The 21,139-nt window shown below is 40.5% G+C and overlaps 1 protein-coding gene across 14 annotated transcripts in view; it reads left to right on the forward strand.

Annotated features, from left to right (window-relative positions):
• The window catches only part of LOC135324650 (rho guanine nucleotide exchange factor 28-like), a 133,641-nt gene that overhangs the window by 93,786 nt on the left and 18,716 nt on the right, over positions 1 to 21,139 (forward strand). For all 14 annotated transcript variants that reach the window (XM_064501321.1, XM_064501323.1, XM_064501322.1 and 11 more), the window contains 17 exons: positions 562 to 613; positions 1,210 to 1,357; positions 1,453 to 1,574; positions 2,476 to 2,616; positions 3,049 to 3,299; positions 4,193 to 4,315; positions 4,701 to 4,818; positions 5,667 to 5,921; positions 6,971 to 7,047; positions 7,763 to 7,941; positions 8,632 to 8,726; positions 9,588 to 9,770; positions 12,447 to 12,581; positions 13,334 to 13,428; positions 16,857 to 16,895; positions 16,994 to 17,041; positions 18,916 to 19,395. In XM_064501321.1, the coding sequence (XP_064357391.1) occupies positions 562 to 613; positions 1,210 to 1,357; positions 1,453 to 1,574; positions 2,476 to 2,616; positions 3,049 to 3,299; positions 4,193 to 4,315; positions 4,701 to 4,818; positions 5,667 to 5,921; positions 6,971 to 7,047; positions 7,763 to 7,941; positions 8,632 to 8,726; positions 9,588 to 9,770; positions 12,447 to 12,581; positions 13,334 to 13,428; positions 16,857 to 16,895; positions 16,994 to 17,041; positions 18,916 to 19,395 (2,541 nt within the window). The remainder of the gene's footprint in view (positions 1 to 561; positions 614 to 1,209; positions 1,358 to 1,452; positions 1,575 to 2,475; positions 2,617 to 3,048; positions 3,300 to 4,192; positions 4,316 to 4,700; positions 4,819 to 5,666; positions 5,922 to 6,970; positions 7,048 to 7,762; positions 7,942 to 8,631; positions 8,727 to 9,587; positions 9,771 to 12,446; positions 12,582 to 13,333; positions 13,429 to 16,856; positions 16,896 to 16,993; positions 17,042 to 18,915; positions 19,396 to 21,139) is intronic.

Genomic DNA, 21,139 nt, shown 5'->3' on the forward strand with positions numbered 1-21,139 from the left:
AGCTGTTGTGTGATAATCTTGCACAAATTTCTGAGCAATTTTAGGACATTAGGACAGCTGAACTGGCAGTTTCAATTACTGCGACTGGTGGGTATTTGTTAAGAGGAGATAGGACTGACTCATTTCTATAAGAATGGAGTACCCAAAATGTTCAGACTTGCATCAAGTGAAATACATGTCTAAGCACAGCAGGCTTCTGTTACAAGTTTTGCAAAGTCCACTTTGCCACAGATCCCTCAAAGTTATTTGAAAATGAAGCCCTGAATATGAACAACTTTTCTTGCAGCCCCCACAAGCAGTATTCATATAGAAAAAGTATGATGTTATACCTGTATAGTGACTCAGACTAAAATAAATAGATTTAGTTTTGTATTGTAGTACAAATATTATTATTCTACTTTGACTTTGGTTTATTAGTTATTAGCAGAAATTAGAACCATGATTTAGCACAGTTTTCTTGAAGCCCCTTTATGTGATGACATATGAAAGCGAATTACTGGACTGTTCAGTATATTGTCAACTATTATTTCATTGTAATTTCATAAAATTATTCTCTTTCAGAAATCACAGGAGAGGTACCATAATAAAAACAAACCACAAGCTGGTTTAACAAGTAAGTACTTTAGTAAGTGGGCTAGAAGGTGTAAAACCTAGGACTTCAAAGTTGAGCCTATCTTAAAAAGTAACAGAAATGGCAAAACAAACGTTTCCTTCATCATTTATGTTTCTCTTTATGATTTCAACATATGTAGGAAAATAGGTGTATCTCTAATACCTGATACAGATAAGTAGGATTTTCTGAGGAAATTACCATTTAACTAACTCTTCTGCTAAAATGAGTGGGAGTTTTACAGTGGTTTGTTTTCAGTGAGAATGGAAATAAAAGGTAGCAAGTTCTGTATTGTGCTTTCGAGTATGTCATTATTCATCATGTGCATGAATATTTGGGTCACCTATATTTAAGTTGCAGTGTAAAAGCACGAGTGGTTTGAGATTGTTTTCTTATGTATGATATCCGTGCCAGAGCTTCTCAGCTTTGCCCACAAGCTTATCTTTCTATTCTGTGGGAGAGCATCATGGTCTTGTACCATGTAGGGACATTCCTGGTAACCTTGTATGGGTCTATATGAACACTAGATTGCATTTCACAGTATGACTATGCTGTTTATGTTGTACCATATATTGTTTGTCAACTGTTCTGCCTCACAGATTCCTCACTTGGAGACATTTCCCAACCTGTGTTCTCCTCAGTGCATCCTTCTTCCTCTCTGCCTATCGGACTGTCTGCTGGAAGGAGGGAAGCCTCACAACAGTCCCACTCTTTGTCCAAAAGCGTCCCCAGTGCCAGTTTTGAAAGGTAGAGTGCAGCTGCCAGAACAGTATCCTAAATACATCATTCAGCATTTCTAGAAAAATTGCAACCATTAAATCCATGCTTTTCTTCCACTGTAGAAGATCTATGCCATTTCCTGAACAAGACTCTGAGACCAGCACCTGGAGGTCCAAGTCACGGTCTGAAGAGATGTTACAGGCGTTAGGGACCTTTTCATCAATGGATTCTTTTATGATGGAAGGTGAGAAATATTGCACAGATTTTGCATTTTATAGACTGTATTGTAAATAGAAAATAAAAAACCTGTTTGTAATAAGGAAGATGCTTCATCTACTAAAAAAGCAGCACCTGTCTTTTGTTCATTACAAGGGTATCCTTCATTGAAATGACACAATCAGACATGTCAGCCTTAAAATACAACCATTTCTTTCTTCCTCATAATGAACTCTTTGATAACTTTCAGAACTTTCTTTTGTTTGGTGTTACCTTTGGAAAATAGTGGGTAAAACATATTGGCATATTTGCAAAACCATAACAGCAGCAGATTTTATTCCAGCACTCTTCTAATCACCTCCATTGACAGCATACATTGCAGCAGATAAACCTATGTCACTTGTATTTCCTCAGTGGCCCAAAAACCTTACCTCTGACTGGCGAAGCAGCCATCTATGATTGTGAGGTGAATAGAAATAGGCATTTTCTGTAGTTAGGTATGAGACTGAATTTCAAAGCTGAAGGGCATTCATTCTCAAAAGATCATGCAGATATCCCTCATTGGACATCTGCAAAATGGCAAATGCCCTTCCAGTGCCAAAAGGTACTTCCGAAAATGTTGCGTTTTATTTTCCAACTGCAAAAAATTTCTTCAAGCAAGGAAAGATAAGAAGGATTTAATCTGAGACAAGAATGGGTTGTTTTTGTTCTCCTCCCCGCTGTTACATGTGCATTTCAAGCTTTCGGTACTGATACTGACATTTGGCACTTTTCTGTTGTAAAATCATTGTTGACATTGGCAGAAATCCTGTTTGAAGTTCATCCCTGTGATGTGTTCCCCTTACTTTATTGAAGAGGTGTGCACGTACAAAGGAACTTCCCTTACTGTTCATATGGCTGGTGCTTTCAAGGTTTGTGCTTTATTTTAGATGATGTGGATTCCTCTCAGTGGACCGACCTCAGCACAGATGCACAAGAGTTTGAGGCAGAGTCCTGGAGTCTTGTTGTGGATCCAGCATTCTGCAGCAAGCAAGAAAAGGATGTTATCAAAAGGCAGGATGTGATTTTTGGTCAGTATTTCAAAGTTTCGTGTAAGTTTGAAAACAATTTGGCATATAAAGTAGAAAAAGAACCTACATATTTTATGACGGGGAGAATGGATGGATAGACTTCAGTAAGCATAAGAAGAAGATTCAAAGAACACTTCTCACAGTTTTCCTTAGCTCCAGAAAACATGGTAATGTTGGACACTTCGGACTACCAAAGACATGTCTACCCTGTTCAGTGGGGTACAGTTGAGATAACCATGCCAGAGGTGGATAAATTATGTCTCTTACTGACATAATTTGCTAAGTTTGAGACTAGCATAGAAAAAGCATTTATGACCATATATTTGAATATTACTAATGACCATATATTTGAATATTACTAAAATCTATCATAGAATGTGTGCAAAATGTTCAGGTGATTACCATATTATGCTGTCTTCTTTCGTACTGCAGAGCTGATGCAAACAGAAGTGCATCACATCCATACCCTGTTCATTATGTCTGAAATATTCAGGAAAGGGATGAAGGAAGAACTGCAGCTGGACCACAGCACAGTGGACAAAATATTTCCCTGCTTAGATGAACTACTGGAGATTCACAGGCAATTCTTCTGCAGAATGAAGGAGAGACGACAGGAATCATGTGAGGAAGGGAGTGAACGTAATTTTGTAATCAGCAGAATTGGAGACATCCTTGTGCAACAGGTACAGACATCAGATCTGTTAAATTATTATGTATTCAGGGTTCTCAGATTAAACAATTTATTGAGTTTAAAACTTTTGTGGGCAGGAAGAGGGCTAAGGTTGTCTTATAAAATTTAAATATCAGCTCCTCCAGCTTATTATAGAGTGAAATAGTAATGAGAGAAAATCATTGCTGACAGATAGCTGTGAGGGGTGGTGAACTTGACCCTGTTTGTAGTAGAAAACTGCTCCCATCATTAAATGGACTGCAAAAAATGAAAGCAATGGACACACTTCATCAGCATCTAAGCAGAGGTGTGAAGGACTGAATGAGCATGGAAAACAAGCTACCCATTCATTTCCTGTAGTAACCTGGTATGGTATATCTCAAGCTGTTGCTCAGTAGAGGAGGGGCGGTCTCACAGAGTTTATGTTAGCTATAGAACAGCTAACTACGTTTGCTTGCTAGCAACAGCTCAGTTCCTGCAGAGTGCAGTTTTTCACCTTCAGTTAGTCTGTTTTCACTTCACTGAACTAAAGAAACCAAATGGTTCTTATCCTGTCTAGAAGTGAGGTGGAGGTCAGATGGATGCAAATAAGCCTCAAAAGGGATCATGTTTGTAAGGAGGAGAGGAAACACTGTTATAGTAACAGTTGTTCCAACGATTATTGGCAAGGTTGTAATGGAAGTAGCTTGTGTTCTGTCCAGCTTACATTCCTGTTCTTGCTCTTGAAAATGACTAGCCTGTGTTCGTTCAGTACTGACAGACCCAATTAGTGAAATTCGGAAAGCCTGAGAAATAAGTAACTTAAGAGTTACAAGTTCCATATACGTACAAAATATATTAATGCTTAGGTATATGCCTTCCTGTGTCATGCAATGTTGAGCACAATTCTATTATTAATTTCTTCAGTTTTCAGAGGAAAATGCAAGTAAAATGAAGAAAATATATGGAGAGTTTTGCAGCCATCAAAAAGAAGCTGTTAATCTCTTCAAAGAGTTGCAGCAAAACAAGAAGTTCCAGAATTTTATTAAAGTAAGTTTTCGTGGAAGTATGATTACTATTGACAAAATGCTCAGAAAATAGATATATACCCTGTAGTTTTTATTTAAATTTATGTTCAAAATTACATTCAGTAACTCTCTTTTAATAGCTGATAAAAATAGCCAAGTGTTTCCTTCTTAATCAGTGAAGTTACATTTTTATTTCAAATTTGCAAAAGCTTTGGCTGCCAGTGTGTATTACACACATGTTCCTCTTACAAAGCACCTCATTGCTCAGGATGGCAACTATTCCTTGGGGGTGGTTCAAATAACCCAGCATTTTGTTTTAGTTTTTTCTAACACATTTAGATCACATTTCTTATTAGTGTATTTTAACGTGTGTTAAGTAGCTAAGGTATATATCTTTGTCTTTGCAGCTGAGGAATAGTAATCTGTTGGCTCGACGCCGAGGAATCCCCGAATGCATTCTGCTTGTCACTCAGCGAATCACCAAATACCCTGTTCTGGTTGAGAGGATATTGCAATATTCAAAAGGTGAGGAAAAGCTTAAATGGTGCCTCATATGTGGAATCCAAATGCAATTTTTAGGTAAGAATGTGCACTATTACAGAATAATAAAGGATGAAATCCACTAGTCTGTAGAGAATCAGAGCAATATAATTATCTACTATGAAGCAAATATCACCTGAACAGTGTGTCTGGTATATATTTTTTTGTCAAAGTTAGATTGTGAAAATTTCCAAGGTTTGAGCCAGGTAAGGCATAGAAGTCCAGAAGAGCATACTTGCTTCAGCAAAAGATCTTGAATACAAGATGTGAACTAATTTTGGAACATAACTGGATATTCTCTTAAATAAATTCTAGTGGAATGTCTTGTAAGTAGGGTTAGGAAAACGTTTCCTGAATTAGTGTTCATATTTTCAAACCAACTTTGAATGACCACTGAGTTTTCTTGGAACATTTAAAAAATGTTAATAACTTACTGTGTATTGCAAAAAATGGGCAATAAGCAAGTATTGCAGAATGTTGCATACCCAGAAGCAAAGCCTTCATGCTTAAAATCACGTTTCAAGCTATTTTTATTTAGTCATAAGAGTAATACACTATCTGATTTACATAGCCAGTAAATTTTTTTTAAATGCTAACAGCTCATATATAGGTCAGAAACTATATGACATGTAGTTTTGACTGCTGAATAAATCTAAGATACATGTCATCTTTTAATACTCAGGGCAAACTCTGGCAAAGGCAGATGTCTTTAGTATTTCCAGAATATTGATTGCCAGGTTCTACTTAAAATGATGTATGTATTGGTTTAAGCCTTGCATCGTGTTGACTGGTTCACGTAAACTAAGAAATGATGATTTTTTTTTTCCATACAGAAGGAACAGAAGAACATAAAGACCTATGCAAAGCCCTTCGACTAATTAAGGACATGATTGCAGCAGTAGATTTGAAAGTTAATGAATATGAGAAAAAGCAAAAGTTGCTGGAAATTCTTAGTAGGACTGAAAACAAAACATATACAAAGCTGAAAAATGGCCATGTTTTCAGGAAGCAGGACTTGATGAGAAAAGAGAGGATACTTGTTCATGAAGGTTTAGTGTACTGGAAAACAGCTACTGGACGTTTCAAAGGTATTCCATCCTAGCAGTAAAGTCTTTTAATTCTTTATTTGCAAATAGCATGTAAAGATTAAGAGAGGAGTTTGAGAGGTAAGTTTAAGAGAGAAAATACCTTATTACACTATGCTACAAACACGAATTTATATAGGTATTGAGGATGGTATTGAGAATATGCCACTAATTGCTTGAACAGTAATTCCAGAAACTGCCATTGTTTGTGGCTAGTGTGCTGTAAATCTAGGTAAGACAAGTTCTCACATAAAGCCTGGGAAGATAGGAGCTTTTTACATTCGACAGTCTGTTGTATTTCCCCCTCCACTCCTTCCTTTTAGTTCCTAGAGTTTGCAGTTTCATCCCATGACATAGATTCTTGACTTGTACGTTTATATTGTTTGCAGTACTGCTTATTAAAAGTACTATATAAAAAATCACGTGCCATTCTTCAGTAGTACTGTGACATCTTCAGTGGAAAAGAAAATCTGAAGCCAAATATGACTGGAGCCTGATTTGTATGTTCATGCCTAGAATTTGATTTTCAGTGTATAATCACATGTAGCAGTTGAGTTTATTGTTTGGTTGTTTTTTTGGAGCTTATTAATATTCACTGTACAACTTTATAAAGCTGTCTGCTCATTGTTATTCCAGAAGTGCTTTCATCAGTATTGCATTGTGCTATGAGTATATGTTACAGCATAGGCAAAACAGAATTTATGTGGGGTAGTTTTTGCCAAGTTGCCTGTGAGTGGCTTGGGGAAGTTGTGCTGACATTTGAATGAGTGTTTCTCCTTTCTCTGGGCCAGTGTGGACCGAAAGCTCCAGCGCTGCTGCAGGAGGGTGGGTAGCAGGAAGTGTTGTCTTTCCCAGGAGATATAAAGTGATGGCTTGCAGTTGCTTTGGGCAGACCATAGTGTAATGCAGACATTTCCTGTTTAGTTTACTGTAGAATTCTATGGAATATTTATTGATCAGGGTTTCTCCCCTTTAAAAATATTAAAGAAGTTGTTAACTACAACTGTAATACCTTTTGTTAAAAAACATTCTCTTCTTTTTCTCATTTCAAGACATCTTAGCTCTGCTTCTGACTGATGCGCTGCTGTTTTTACAAGAAAAAGACCAAAAATATGTCTTTGCAGCTGTTGTAAGTATATTATCAGGCTTTTAAATATATACATTACATTTTTATTTGCCTATTTCTCAAAAGTTACGTCGTTTTTTCTGGTTATTCTCACACAATGTTTATTTTATTAATCCTAGTAATGTACTCAGAACAGCAATATGCCTGTATATGGAAAATAAAGTTTACTTTCAAAATTAAATAACATTTTTAGGAAGAGGGATGAAAATAGCAGAATGATTGGATATTTTTAGGCTCATGTCTTATCTGATTATGCAGATGGGAAGCAGAGCTAGTTCTTTCAATTATCTAAAAATAAATTTTAACTTCTAGTTCTGTAAAACAAAACTGAAGTTTTATTTTAACTGCAAATGTAGTAGTAAACTTATATAAAATATATGAAAGGTCTTGGATAGAAATTCCCAAACCAGTTATATAAATATAGAGCTTCAGTGCCATTGAACCTCTGGAATTTGTTTTTTAGCATGCACCCAATGCTTTACTCATCATGAATGCTGTAGAGTATTTCTCAAAATAATTAAAAAAGATGTCTGAATACTCAAAACTTACAGCGTTACGTTTGGTGAGAACACACATAGGCTGGCTATAAGTGGCAGGACTGTAATTAGTTCAGTTAATTGAAAAATCATGCTCTTCTAAGACTGTGGTCTTTTATAAGAGATTTTTAGAAGGTCTTTTATAATTTATCTTCTGTATGTGCTGTGACTGTTTCCCCTAGGACCAGAAGCCTTCAGTTATCTCCCTTCAGAAACTCATAGTAAGAGAAGTAGCCAACGAAGAAAGAGGGATGTTTCTGATTAGCGCTTCATCTGCAGGGCCTGAGATGTATGAGGTTCATACCAACTCCAAAGAGGAACGTAACAACTGGATGAGGCATATTCAAGATGCAGCGGAAAGGTAGAGCAAAAGGCTTCTGGTTTTCATTCTGCTAGTCCAAAGCAGATGCAAGGTCTGGTAGTCTCAAGGTAGGATTTGGATATTCCTGGCAGTGTGCTCTGCGCAGTGGATCCATTTTGTGAGGCTGGCCTTTCCTTTGAGCTCAGGATTCACAAACCTCAAAACCTCAGGATCAGTTCTGCCAAATTTCAGTGGTGTTCGTGTTTTCCCACTGAATCAGTAGACCCTTCCCTCTCCTCGTTAGAAGTCTTTATCAGCCATTTTAAGTTTCCTTCACCTTTGCTTTGGCACTGGAGGCTTTTCAGAGTCCTGCAGATGCCCCTTTTGGGGAAATCCCCTGTCACTTCAGAAAATGGCCTGTTACCTTGGCATCAGTTCCTTAGGAATAGCAGGGAGAGCTTTGCTCCTCATGAGGCCCAGGGTATGATCAGCACAATAAACTTGTCTGGGGGCCAGTCACCAATTCACTGCATAATGCAGTCTTGGCGTAGTTAAAAGGAATCCTTCAGTCTGGCTTATATCCAGTTACTGTTTTTTAAAGAGGCAGACAAAGGGCTTGCTTGTAGATTGTAGCAGAAGTTGGTGTTAACGTTGTATTTTGTTTACAATGGATGTAGTACTTTACTTAAAATTAATATATGATGTGCAGATTTCACTTTATCCATCTTTGCTTGTCCTTTATCTCTAAAGTTGTCCAGAGGAAGAAGAAGAAGGAAAAATGAGTGAATCTGATGAGGATAGACGTATGGCTGAGGCCAAAGCATCCAGAATTCAGAAGTGTCAAGGTGTAGTACCTTTTCTGCTGCTCTGAGAGCTGCCATGTCCAGACAGTTCGGAATGAATGAATAACACCACACATACTGGCTGATGGGTTCAGAATGGCTTGATAGGCAGAATTCACAGGGTAGATGATGTATGATATGAATTTCCTGAAAGAGAACATTTGTCCAAGCATTTTATATTTTTGCTACATAACAGAGAGTGCAAAAGAAAAGGAAAAATGGATACTTTCAGAATAAACACTGAATTTCCCAGATTAACATTAAGTTGGCATAGTTTCCTGTTTTCAGAAATACCTCAGATCTTCACTGACTGAACAGCTTAGAGCGAGTTTATGGCATTTCATCTTCTGCTACTTCATTTTAATTTGAAAATGTAACTAATAGGGATAAATATAGCTTCCTTGACTCCCCTACACCCAGTCTGCAAATCTTCCTACTGCCTAGAGGAGAGAAATGCAAGTGATGCCCTTCCTTGAGACAGCCACAGGAAGGGCATTCTCAAGTGAGAGTTAATGTTCTTCCCTGACATTGATGCACTGAATCAGCATTTCTTCCGGCTGCCTGAGCCAGGTGCTTTTCTAGCATTGCTCATTGTCAGTGCAACAGGAGATGGCTGAGAGCCCCAGAGTGCAGCCAAGGCGGCCTCATCAGGGTAGGGCACTGGCCTGGCTCTCTGCCAGGTTTCATCAGCTTAGACTATGGGATGAATTTGGTTCCTGGCCACTTATAAAAGGCATTGTGCAACTCGGTTGCTCTGTTGAGTTAGCAGTGTCTATGTGGCATAAGGATTAGAAGGGTGAATGGGGAATGTGCTTTGCCTGCAGGATGGGAAATGTTAATTGAGTGTTCCATTTCTGTTGTCAGAATCATTGAGTAACCAGGACCAGCAGATCTGCAGTTATTTGGAAGACAAGTTGCATATCTATGCAGAACTGGGAAATATGAGTGGGTTTGAGGATGTTCATGTAGAACCTCACCTCCTTATCAAACCTGATTCTGGAGAAACTCCACAGGCTGCTTCACTGCTGGCAGCAGCACTCAGGGAAGGTGAGTTTGCATAGGAAAACTGAAATAGTGGCTCTCTGAGCGGGTATATACTTCATGGTATCAAAGTACAGCCATGTTGCCTTGTGTTATGATTCTGTCAAGTCTCAAGACCTTGGCACTGTCAAAACATGGCAACAAGACATTCAAGAGAAGTCTCTTAAGTTTATGCTTGTCAGATGTGTGAGATGGGACCTATCAGGTTATAAGATAAGGAACATGTTTGATGTCTAACATCACGTGTAAGCAGGGCCGTGGTGCTAGATTTCATCTCAGGAGTGTTTCATTAACTAGCCTCCTTGCAGTACAGCTTGTGAAATACGTCACAGGATGCAATACAGTATTGTATCTGGTCCCTGACCCCACCTACTTTGGTTGGTGACAGATCAGAATCATGTAGGGTCACATACAGATCAAACTGCAAGTGATCTTGGCAGATCTGCCAAGAAAGACCTGCCATACTTGTTGCAGGAGCTGTATTTTTCTGCATATCCTCTAGCAGGAAGCTGAGAGTATTGTCCTGTCTGCAGGACTGTCCTCTGAAAGAAGGAGGAGAATGATATTTGTGGTTGCCACATCCTATTAGAAGTTTAACGAAACTCCTGTTAAACTCGGCTAAAAAGAGTCCCAGTAAACTAAGCCATATCCAGCATGGGCCTTGTACTTTGAAAGCCTTCCTGTGATTATAAGATGTAGAGTTCAGAGCTCTTTGAGAAGTCGAGTGTGCAAAAGTTAACCATCACTGAGAGTGAGAAGAGCAATGGGCTAAATAATGACATTTCAACCTATAAAGCAGCAAGGGTTGACCTCCATCATCATTATGAAGTCAGAGAGCACTTTTAATGAAAATATTCCCTAGGTAGAGAATATAGGCCAGTGAGGCTATGGTAGATGTCATTTTAGCAGCCTAAAATGATAGCCTATGAATACACTCCTAATTCTGCCCACTTCTGCTTTTCACTTTCTCTCATGCTGATGTTGCTGTGGATGATGTCTTGGATTTCAGGGCTCTTCAGCACAGTCTAGTGAATTTACAGCAATTCATGGATATCATTTTCCAGTACAGAAGTACTAGGTTCCTAAGCTAGTAGCAGAGTCTATGGGATTCTTCTTCATGGTAGCTAAGGATAAAGTTAGGGAGCGTTTAAGCCAGTTGGGTATACACATATCAGTGGAATACATCCAAGGGTGCTGAGGGAGCTAGCAAATGTCATTGTGAGGCTGCTGTCTATCATTGAAAGATCATAGTGATCAGAGGAGGTTCCTGCTTACTGGAAGGCAACCATCACAACCATCTTCAAGGAGGAAGATAACGGGAACTACAGATCAGTGCATCACCTCAATCCCTGGGAAGGTGGTTGAGCAGATTCTCCTGGAAGCAAATTCCAACCACATGGTGACTGGGAAAAGCCAGTGTGGATTTATCAGTGGCAAACTGTGCCAGACCAACTGGACAACTCTTTGTGGTGAGGGGAGAGCAGAGTTTGCATGTTGTTTACCTTGACATCAGCAAGGCCTTCAGCACAGTCTGCCATAGTATCCTTATAGCCAAATGAGATATGGACTGCATAACTGGATGGAAAATTGCCTGAACTGCTGGACTCAAAGGGATATGATCAGCAGTACAAAGTACAACTGATGACCTGTTGTAAGTGAACTCTCTCAGGGATCAATACTGAGACCAATGCTATTTAACACATTCCTAATGAAGTGAACAGTGGATGGAATACACTGTCAGCAAGTTTGTGGGTGACCTCAAATTGATTAGCATGCTGGAGGGTAGGCTGCTATTCACAGAAACTTCTACGGACTGGAAAAATGGGCTGAGAAAAACCTCTGGAAGTTCTGCAAAGGCAAGTATGAAGTCCTGCATCTGGAACGGAGAACCCCACATATTGGTACAGGCTGGTTGCTGACTGGATAGAAAACAGCTTTGCAGAAATGGATGTAGGGGTCCTGATGGACAGCGAGCTGAACATGAACCAGCAATGTAGCCTCCTAGCAAAGAAAGCCAAACAGCATCGTGGGCTGCATTAGGAGAAGTGTCACCAGCAGGTGAAGGGAGGTGATTCTTGCCCTCTGTCAGCCCTTGTGAGACCACATCTGGAGTGCTATGTCCAGTGCTGGGCTCCCCAGTGCTAGAGACATGGACATACTGGAGTGAGTCTGGCAACTCCAGTTGGAGTGAGTCAAGATGATTAGGGTGCTGGAGCACATGATGTATTAGGAGAGGCTGAGAGACATGTGTCTGTCCAGCCTTGGGAGGAGATCGCTTGGTGGGATCTTTTTGCTGTCCTTAACTGCCTAATAGGAGGATGCAGAGAAGATGAAGTCAGACTTTTCATGGAGGTGCATGGTGGTAGGAAGAAAGGCACAAGCTAGACCATGGGAAATTCCAATTAAATAAAAGGAAAAATTATTTACTGTGAGGGTGGTCAAAAACTGGAACAGGTTGCCAGAGGGATTGTGAAGTCTCTGTCCTTGGAGTTACTAAAAACTTATCTGGACAAAACCCTGAATGACCCGATCTTGTTGGACAAGCTTTGAGCAGGAGGGGTTTGGACTCAATGACCTGCAAAAGTCTCTTCCAACATCAGTTATTCTATTATTCTATGTCACTGATCAATGCATAAAGCACCTACTTAAAACAACTCTAATTCTTTATGTCTTCCTCTCTAGTTGAAAGTCTCCAAGTTGCTGTAATATCATCATCACAAGTGAGTGAAACAGAAAGATCATCAGAGGGAAGTACTGAAGAATTAAGCTTGAAACACAGACTTAGTGCAAATGAAATCTTGGAAACTTTTTGTGATGGTGAGTAAAACTTAATACTTTTACATATTCACATTGTCAAACTAACTGATACAAGAATTCTTTTTGGAAGGCTTTTTCACACTATGGCGGAATCAATAGAAAACAATGTAATAAAAGTTGTCTTTGGGCAAATGTTAAAATAATGTAAATTGTCATATGGCTTCATTGAAATAAATAGATATTTGCATCCACTACAGCTTTTCTGTAGCACATGTCTGCAGTCAGCATTATTGAGCCAGATTTGCATGTCTCCTTACATATTACCTGGATACTTTCTAGTTGTTTTTGCTCAGTTCCATAGCAAATCTATACTGCAGTGTAGGCTGTTTCCAGAGTCAGCCAGTTTAATCAGAAGCTGGAAAATCAATTGGTTAGCAGGACTGACATTCCAATCGTTTCGGATATAAAAGGTATAATATGGATTTCTAATCTTGCACTGAAATGCAAATAAAGTCCTGTAAAAAACATTGCTGAAGAGCATTTTCAGTGATATGGCTGTATTTATATCCTAACTTTTGTAAGTGAAACGCTTCTAATTTTTAAGGTAGGAAAACTAGATTGTCCTGCCTGTGCCATCCTTTCTTCCAGATGGGTATTTCTCATCCCTAGAATCTATTAGCTCGCTCCGAATTATGTAACTCTCTAATTTCAGGATCCTGTGAGTAGCTGTAATAAAATGTGCCATTTGTTTCTGTAGTCAGAATATGTTTTGATACCTTTCTCATGCATTCCATTGGGTTTTTATTTGTTAGATGCAGAAATGAAAGGAGATGAGGAATCATCTGAAGTCTGTCTCAGTGCTAGCCCTGTTGAAAAGGAAATGGCGGTTGCCAGTCGCGAGGATAAGGTATCTTAACTGCTTTCTCTTGCTGTGTTGCTCTTACCACTCTGGGCACTGGGAGTGTAACTGCTGTTCAAGTTCCTACAAGGTATCTAAAGACTGTTCCAAAACCCAAAGCACAGAATAGGCAGATTTCATCCAAGTCCAGATGATACAATTTATTAAAGATCACTATAGTTAACAATCAATTTAAAAAAGCAATCATAAACAATCCAGAGCCAGAACAATTTTCCTGCCAGGCTTACAGATCCAGTACCACTTGTATGGGCTGCTTAAGGGCCTGGTTCTCTGCTGTCATCCTTCAATACATCCATCTCTGTGGGGCTGATAATAGTATCCCCTCTGCTTCCTCTTCCTTTTTTCAGGATGATGAAAGTGTCCTGCAATGACAGAGACCTCAGCTAATGCAAAGACTTAGGCCTTGGAGAACTTCCTGCTGAGAACAAGCATATAAAATAGGATGGACTCTTAAAAATAAGTTTTACTCTTAAACAAATCTATGGAAAAAGCAGACCCAAAAGTCAGTTTGAGGCAGAATTATGAATGACAAATTTCAGGTAGCAGCAGAGAGCTTTAGAGCAAGAGCATTATGAACTGTTGTGTGGAAATAAACTGAACTATAGTAGTGGAGTCCTTAGATGGAGAAGCAGGACAACAGAAAGGAATAAAGGGGAGAGACAAAATGAGAATACACAACCAGAAATAAAAAGCAAAGTTTGCTAGAAAAGGTTTGCTAGATATTTAGCATTAGGGGTACCCTGTCTGCGTCAAATCTGAAAGAGGTCGGAGTGCCTGAAACCTTGTCTGTTTTGCCTAGCTATTTCTGTAAGACTCCTACTAATATTCTCTCTCCCTATAAACCTAGCCTCATGTTTGGCTTTAGATTATCACCTACCAGACTGCTGTGCTGGAAGAGGGTAGGAAGAAGAGCGGATTTGGCAAAAAAGAAAAAAGAAAAAAAAAAGTGTCTGTGAGGGAGTACAGAAGCTAGGTGAAATGAAATAGAGTAACCTGACAGAGCATGGAGGGGCTCAGATCTAGATCGTTAAAAGTTTCAGTAGCTCCGCAGCAAAACATTGCCGTTAGGGTTATAGAGAAGATGGAGCCAGGCTTTTCTCGGAGGTGCACAGTGAAAGGATGAGAATCAATGGTTACAAGTTGCAGGAGGGGAAATTCTGACTGTATGTAAGAGAAAAAAAAATCGCCATGAAGGGTGGTTAGGTACTGGAACAGGTTGCCCAGGGAGGTTGTGGGATCTCCGTCTGTAGAGTTTTCTGGGACTTAACTAGACAAAGAGCAATTGCATCTAACTTTGAAGCTAGCCTCACTTTGAGCAGTGGGCTGGAACAGGTGATCTCCAGCAAGCCCTTCCAACCTTAGTTATTATTCTGCTCTAGCATATCATTTGGGCAGCATTCATGTCACATTTTACTGTGTAGTGATGAGACTTACCAGGAGATGGCAGAAGGAGCACGTGAACCAGGCGTGAGAGGCCTCCAGGGCAAAGGGGTTCCGCAGCCTCCCTGGGCTGCTGGGGATGCTGCCGTGGGCAAGCTGGCTCTGCAGGGCTCAGCCCAGCTGGCCTGCAAAACAGTAGCCAGGATGCCAAAATGAAAGCCACAGCTCCCAGGGCTGGATGCTGACCACACAGCAGATGGAAGAAAGCTGCCTGTGCAGCACAGGGGATCTGAAGTGGGTAGCCATGGGATGTGGTCCCCATCTTGGCCTGTTCCCTCTTCTGCTCCTAGTTTTGCACCAGGTGCTGGGGCAGAGTGGCAGGGGAGTGATGGTGGCCCGCAGCATGGGTTGTAGACTTGAATATGATGCCTCAGTCCTAACCACGTTTAGAGGACTTGTGCTGAAGCTGTAACTGATGCAGCTGGAACGCTGTTGTCACCCCAGCTAGCTGGGCTAAAGCTGCCTGAGTTGCATCTCCTGGCACCGAAGTCCCATGCCCAGCTGCCGTGAGTTGACGGTAGGTGCTTGGGTTGGCCACTCACTACCTCTTAGCAATGCCAAAGCCAGCTGAGCCTTTAATCCCACTGTATACCTCCTCTTTTAAATTAAAGAGGGTTTCAAAGAATAAAAGAAAGCAGTTGACCCTGCCACGCTGTTGAGCATATGGGCTCTCCTTTGTACACTATAGCTCCTCCTCACCCTGCCTGCATGTCCTTCCTCTCTCTCTCTCTCTCTCACTTCTCTTCCCTGCTCTTCCTCCTTGCGTGCGGCTCATCTCTGCAGCCTGGCAGAGGGAAGGCAGAGCTCCCTTGTGTCAGTCCTCATGCTGCGTAGGGACAGACATGCGAAATCTTCAGCTTCTGGCTGCAGAGTGGAACAGTTGTTTGGGTCATGGTGCAGTGGGAAGACGGGGTGAAGGTGGGAGGAATGAAAGGAAATAGAGAAGGGAGATAATTAGGGAAAAAGAGGGGGGGTGAAGGAAGTGCAGCAGCTGATGCTCACTTTCCCCTTCATCTGTCTGCATTTTGAGCTGTATTTTGGGGCTTGGTCTTTTTGATCCTCATTTTCAGTTATCACAGCTAAATAGAGCAGCTGCTTTGTTCTCTGTAACAGAAAATGAGACTCAGTAGAGAACTCAGGAGAATCAGAGAAAGCAAATATCCCCAGAACCCTCCTCCACTCCTCTGAAAGAAGCTAACAGAAATCATACAGGAAGTCTTTTCAGTGTAGCCTCAGAAGGGATTGTTTTATTTCTCCACTTTTTCACCTTATCTTTCTCAGAGGAGCTGTTTTTCATACTGAAAGGATTATGGGTGGCTTCACCCCATAAATTCAAAAATGTTCTTAGGAAAAAGGAATCGGGTGGAAAGTGTAAAATGGCTGAGTCTGGTTGGAGAACAGCGAGCCTGGTTGCAATGTACAGTAGTAAGCACATTGGTACATTTTTCAGAGGACAGCAGGCACTCAGCTCTGGCTTAATGTCCCACAGCACATTTAAGGCATTCACTATAACCCGCTAACACAACTTCTGTTAGCTTCTTGCTATATTAGTAGCTTCATTTTTGAAGAATCTTGAGCTGTTTCATCCGACTGTAAGTAATCTAAACCCACTCTGCTGTATATACAGAAGTCTGGTTACTGTATTTCAAAACTGTCAAATAAACAAAGCATGAATGGAAATATCTTTTCTGCGTAGCATTAGTCACAAGAGGATTAAAATTGTGGATGAAATATTTTTGTTTTTACAGTTGTGCTTAGAATCTCTAGTGATTTCCACAGAAACTCTAGTGTTGAAGAATTATTAGTCCTCATAGGTTACTGCTTCTGTCTTTTTTCACATACCCACGAAAAGGTTTGACTCAGCACTGCATGTATTAGCAATATGAATGTCTCCACTATTAAAAAAAAAAAATTACCTAGAAGATACAATTGTGAAGTTAACAACTACTTTTTAAAGCAACATGTGTTTATTTTAGGGAGGAAGTATGAGTTTCCCAGGATCTACAGGGACAGAGGTGAGTTTATTTAAACCCCAGACAGAATGTACTAACATTTATTAGTATTTAGTTAACAGTGGTTAAAGCTTTGAAAATCCTTCTCTTTTATTTTCTAGATTGTACAAGCAATCCAGAATTTAACCCGTCTCTTGTACAGCATACAGGTGACTACTCCACTGTTAACTTTGTAGAGTAATGAGTCTTAATAATTTACTTCTTAAGGTTTGTTTTTTTTATCTTGCCCTACTTTTAGACATTGTCAGTGATATTCAGCTCTTCTGAATATTGCGTAATTTGTCATATGCTATAGTATTATTGTACATCAGAGGTGTGTTTCATTTAAGGACTCCATAATGCTTGCTTGGAGGTCATTTTCCCCTCAGAAGGATGTGTGTACAGTCCAAAAATCTAGGGAGAAAGTTGAATCGGACTGATGCCATTTCACGTAGAGATTTTTGAAATTATCGTTCAAAACGTTCAAAACTAAGTATATTGTTTAGAATAGTCTCCTGGCTACTTCTAAACGGTGCACTGCCACGTAGTAGCAAATCAACCTGTTATAGATATTTCAATTAAATTAATAAATTAATTAATTGTGTGCGTTCTGTAGGGCCCTAGTCTGAAGCTTTTGCCTCTTTCATGCCAAGTTTGAACATTTTTATTCATTTTTTCCTATTTAGGTTTAATTTTAAGGTTTTATTTCAAAATGTTTCATTTCAGTACGTTTGATTTTTAAATCTTCTTGGCATTAGCATATTTCATAATAATCCTGGAAGTCTTGGACTTAGAAGTTACGTGGATTGAAGCAATGCAAAAGCAAAATAAAAAGCTTGTAATTTAGGCAAAATTTTCAAAAACCAGAAACATAAATGACTTAAAGCCAAAGGCAGTAGAATAATAATCAGCATCATGCCTTATTGTTCAGACTGTGAAAATTTGCATAAGCTGGCAGTATAGGTGCAGAAAAAAAAGTAGAGGATCTTGTCCTTGCTGTGTTTACAAATCACTGGAACTGACTCAATACTGGGGGAAGAGCCAAGAAATGTGGGAACTGCACATTGCATAAAGCTAAAGAGTCTTTCTGGAGTGGATGGCATGGGGTAACTGGGTTGTGGGAATTTTCTGGGAATGCCTACTGAAGTGGATTCCCATGTCAGCTCTTGGAAATAGGCTGTGGATTAAATGCCTTAGTAGATATAGGGCTTCCTTGCTTTTTTTCTTCTTCTTCTTCTTAATCGCAGCTATTTTTTTGGTATTATTGGAGGATGTCACAATCTTTAATGCAAACAACATCCCAACATCCTTGTGAAGGATGGAACATAGCTATCTCTGTTGTAAAATAAGCAATTGAAACAGAAAAAACTGAAATCATGATTACACTACAGATTTCTGCTGCAACAGACAACTCAGTCAGGTGCATGTAGAAGTCCTGACGATGTGGCTACGTTGGCAGGTGCCTGTAGTACTGATGTTAGTAAGAATACCTTGTGCAGGTCAGCAAGGAGAGCCTTAGGGTTGAAGCAAGCTATACTGGAAACAGTGCGGTTTTCCCCATAGCACTCTTAGCATACGTCTGGCCTCTGTGACTTGTCCAGTGTCACACAGGAATTCTGTAGCAGAGAAAGGTTTAAGCCCAGAATTCCCATCTACTAGACCATTGCCTTTTTGCTCTCTTTAACCATAAAATATGCTGTATTCTTACATGACTGAACAGCATCTGATAGAACAGGACCCCAACTGTAATTGAAGTGCGTAGGCACAGCTGTAACAAACATTTTGTTACATACAACAATACCAAGTGCAAACCAGAAGCACTGTTAAAAGTGCTTGAAATGGTTGAGTGCTTTTAGAAACATCTCTTAACGTAGGCATGAACACAGAATTCTCTACTTGCATGATGAGTGAACTCCAAAAAAGCATTAAGCGCTGATATTAAGGGAGGATGAAACATTTTTATATAATGCTTGTATGGAAAAATGCAAAACCAGATAAATGCTAGTATGTAAACATTGGTATTTGATTTTGTTGTGGTGACTAGGCAGCATTAACTATCCAGGACAGCCACAGAGAGCTCCATAAGTTACTCCTGCAAGAGAACGAGAAGACCAGTCGGGGTCACAGTTCTCGGGTAAACGTCCTACTGGAACAAGCAAAATATCGGAATTTGGAAAAACAAAGGGAAGAGCTGGCAAACATACACAAACTTAAGCAGCAGTTTCAGCAAGAGCAGCAGCGCTGGTCCCGGGAATGCGAGCAGCGGCAGCGGGAGCAGGAGGCAAGGGAGAGCCGACTGGGGCAGCGGGAGAGGGAATGCGGGTGTCAAGAGGAGCTGCTTGAGCGGAGCCGCGAGGGACTGGAGCTGCAGCTGCAGGAGTACGAGCAGAGCCTGGAAAGGCTCCAGGAGGGCCAGAAAATGGTGGAGAAAGAAAAAGACAGTGTGAAAATGCAGCAGAAGCTGCTCTGGCACTGGAAGCACAGTCGTCAAAGCAGCCTGTTTTCATCCTCAGGGAGCCATGAGGTATATGTTTCCCCACCATAATTATATCCCTAACTCTAGAGCTATAGAAGCTTACACTGAAGAAGAGACTAGTACATCTGGGTTTTTGAGAGCAGTCTTGTTTGTTGGTTGGTAACTTAATGAGTGAGTGTGTGGAAAGCTGAGGTTCAGGTATATCCAAGGGCTTTATTTGAAGCTGGGATCCCTGCAGAAATCATACTCAGGCACATGGGCTCAGGTATATCCAGGGGCTTTATTTTAAGCTGGGAGCCCTGCAGAAATCATACTCAGACCCATGGGTATTAAACTGAGGAGATGGAAATTGTAACTAGGAGAATCTGTTTTATTCTGCTTTGCCACCAAGTAATAGGGGTAAACATTTGCTTCCCTCTGGCAAGAGACACCCTGCTCTCACTTCTTAGAGGAAAGCTAAATCATTGTAATGTTTGAGCTGCTTAAAGCTTTTATGAAGAGTCTTCAGCCACTGTCCTTATTTATGGGTGACAACACTCTTTCTAGTGAGGAACAGAGGCTTCTCCAGGAGTGGGAAATTCCTGGCTGCCCTAAAGCCTACGTATCAGCCCCTTTGCCTGCCATCTTGTTCCCCTGCAACAAGCAGCTTCTTGGGGGAAGAAGGTGGTGTGTGGCTGCTTTGTGCTCCATCCCAACAGCCTTGGCAATATAATTGCCTAAGGATGGTCATTATTAGTTGCTGTAGTTTAGATCAGCTCTGAGGCTGCTTAAAGAGTTATTAGTAAAAATTATCAAGTTTTTATTGAAGCTGAGGATGAAGAAGAGAGGCTGACTCTGAACTCGGCTGGTTAGATGCTCACCTGGCAGGTGGGCCCTGGGCTCTAGTCCCTGCACTGGTGAATGGTGTCTTGATTTCCATTACTGTTCTTTAAAGCACCTGAAAATCAAAACATTTTTGCTTGGATTTTGCATGTATTGAAAGCTCTGTGATCCAAACATTCCCCCGTGGCCCCCCCCCCCCCCCTCGTATTCATTTTCACAAGAAAAATTTTAAAGCCCTTCTTCAGGTCATCAGTTCTTGCTAGTTCTTCAGCTGGCAACTGACCCATAGTGGGCAGTGGCAGTTAGGTGTCTAGGCTTCTGCCCATAGGAGGAAATGAAGGGTTGGCTGCTGGCCTCCCCTTTTTAATCCAGCTTTTGTGAACACTGTGTGAACATGACTTACCCATATATGCTTGCCCAGCCCGAACAGCGAAGGCACTACATATTAGTATAGTTTGCAATAAAATTTTGACTAATTTGGCAGTACTTATGAAATGGATGAGAAACAAAAACTGAACTTGCCCATCAACTTTAATGAATGGAACTTTTCAAATTATGGGGGAAGAGGAGGTTGAAGGATGGTAGTCTGATGCAGGGATGGCCAGTATTTCACATATCGAGAGCCAAAATAATAAAATGTTTAGTGTTAAAGAGCCACAAGCTTTAAGTAGTTCTCAGTCTGGTATTCCATGCGTAAGACTACTTTTATTCTTATTTCAAGTAAACTGCATGGCATTTAATGCATGCCAGCCTTTGGGATCTTCTTTGTCTTGCACCTTCCACTATCATAGTCTCTGCAGCAGCAGAGAGCTGGCTGAGCGGTACTCCAGTAAGTCAGTACTCCCAGCCCTATATTTTTGCAGTTACGCTGAGCCCTAAGTTCACTAGCTAGTACTGGATGGCCAGATATTGCAGCCACTGATGGTTTCTGCTCCTGCTTTATCATGAGCATAGCCTTGATAAATATCTG

This window comes from Dromaius novaehollandiae, chromosome Z, assembly GCF_036370855.1.
Source record: "Dromaius novaehollandiae isolate bDroNov1 chromosome Z, bDroNov1.hap1, whole genome shotgun sequence".
NCBI lineage: Eukaryota > Metazoa > Chordata > Aves > Casuariiformes > Dromaiidae > Dromaius > Dromaius novaehollandiae.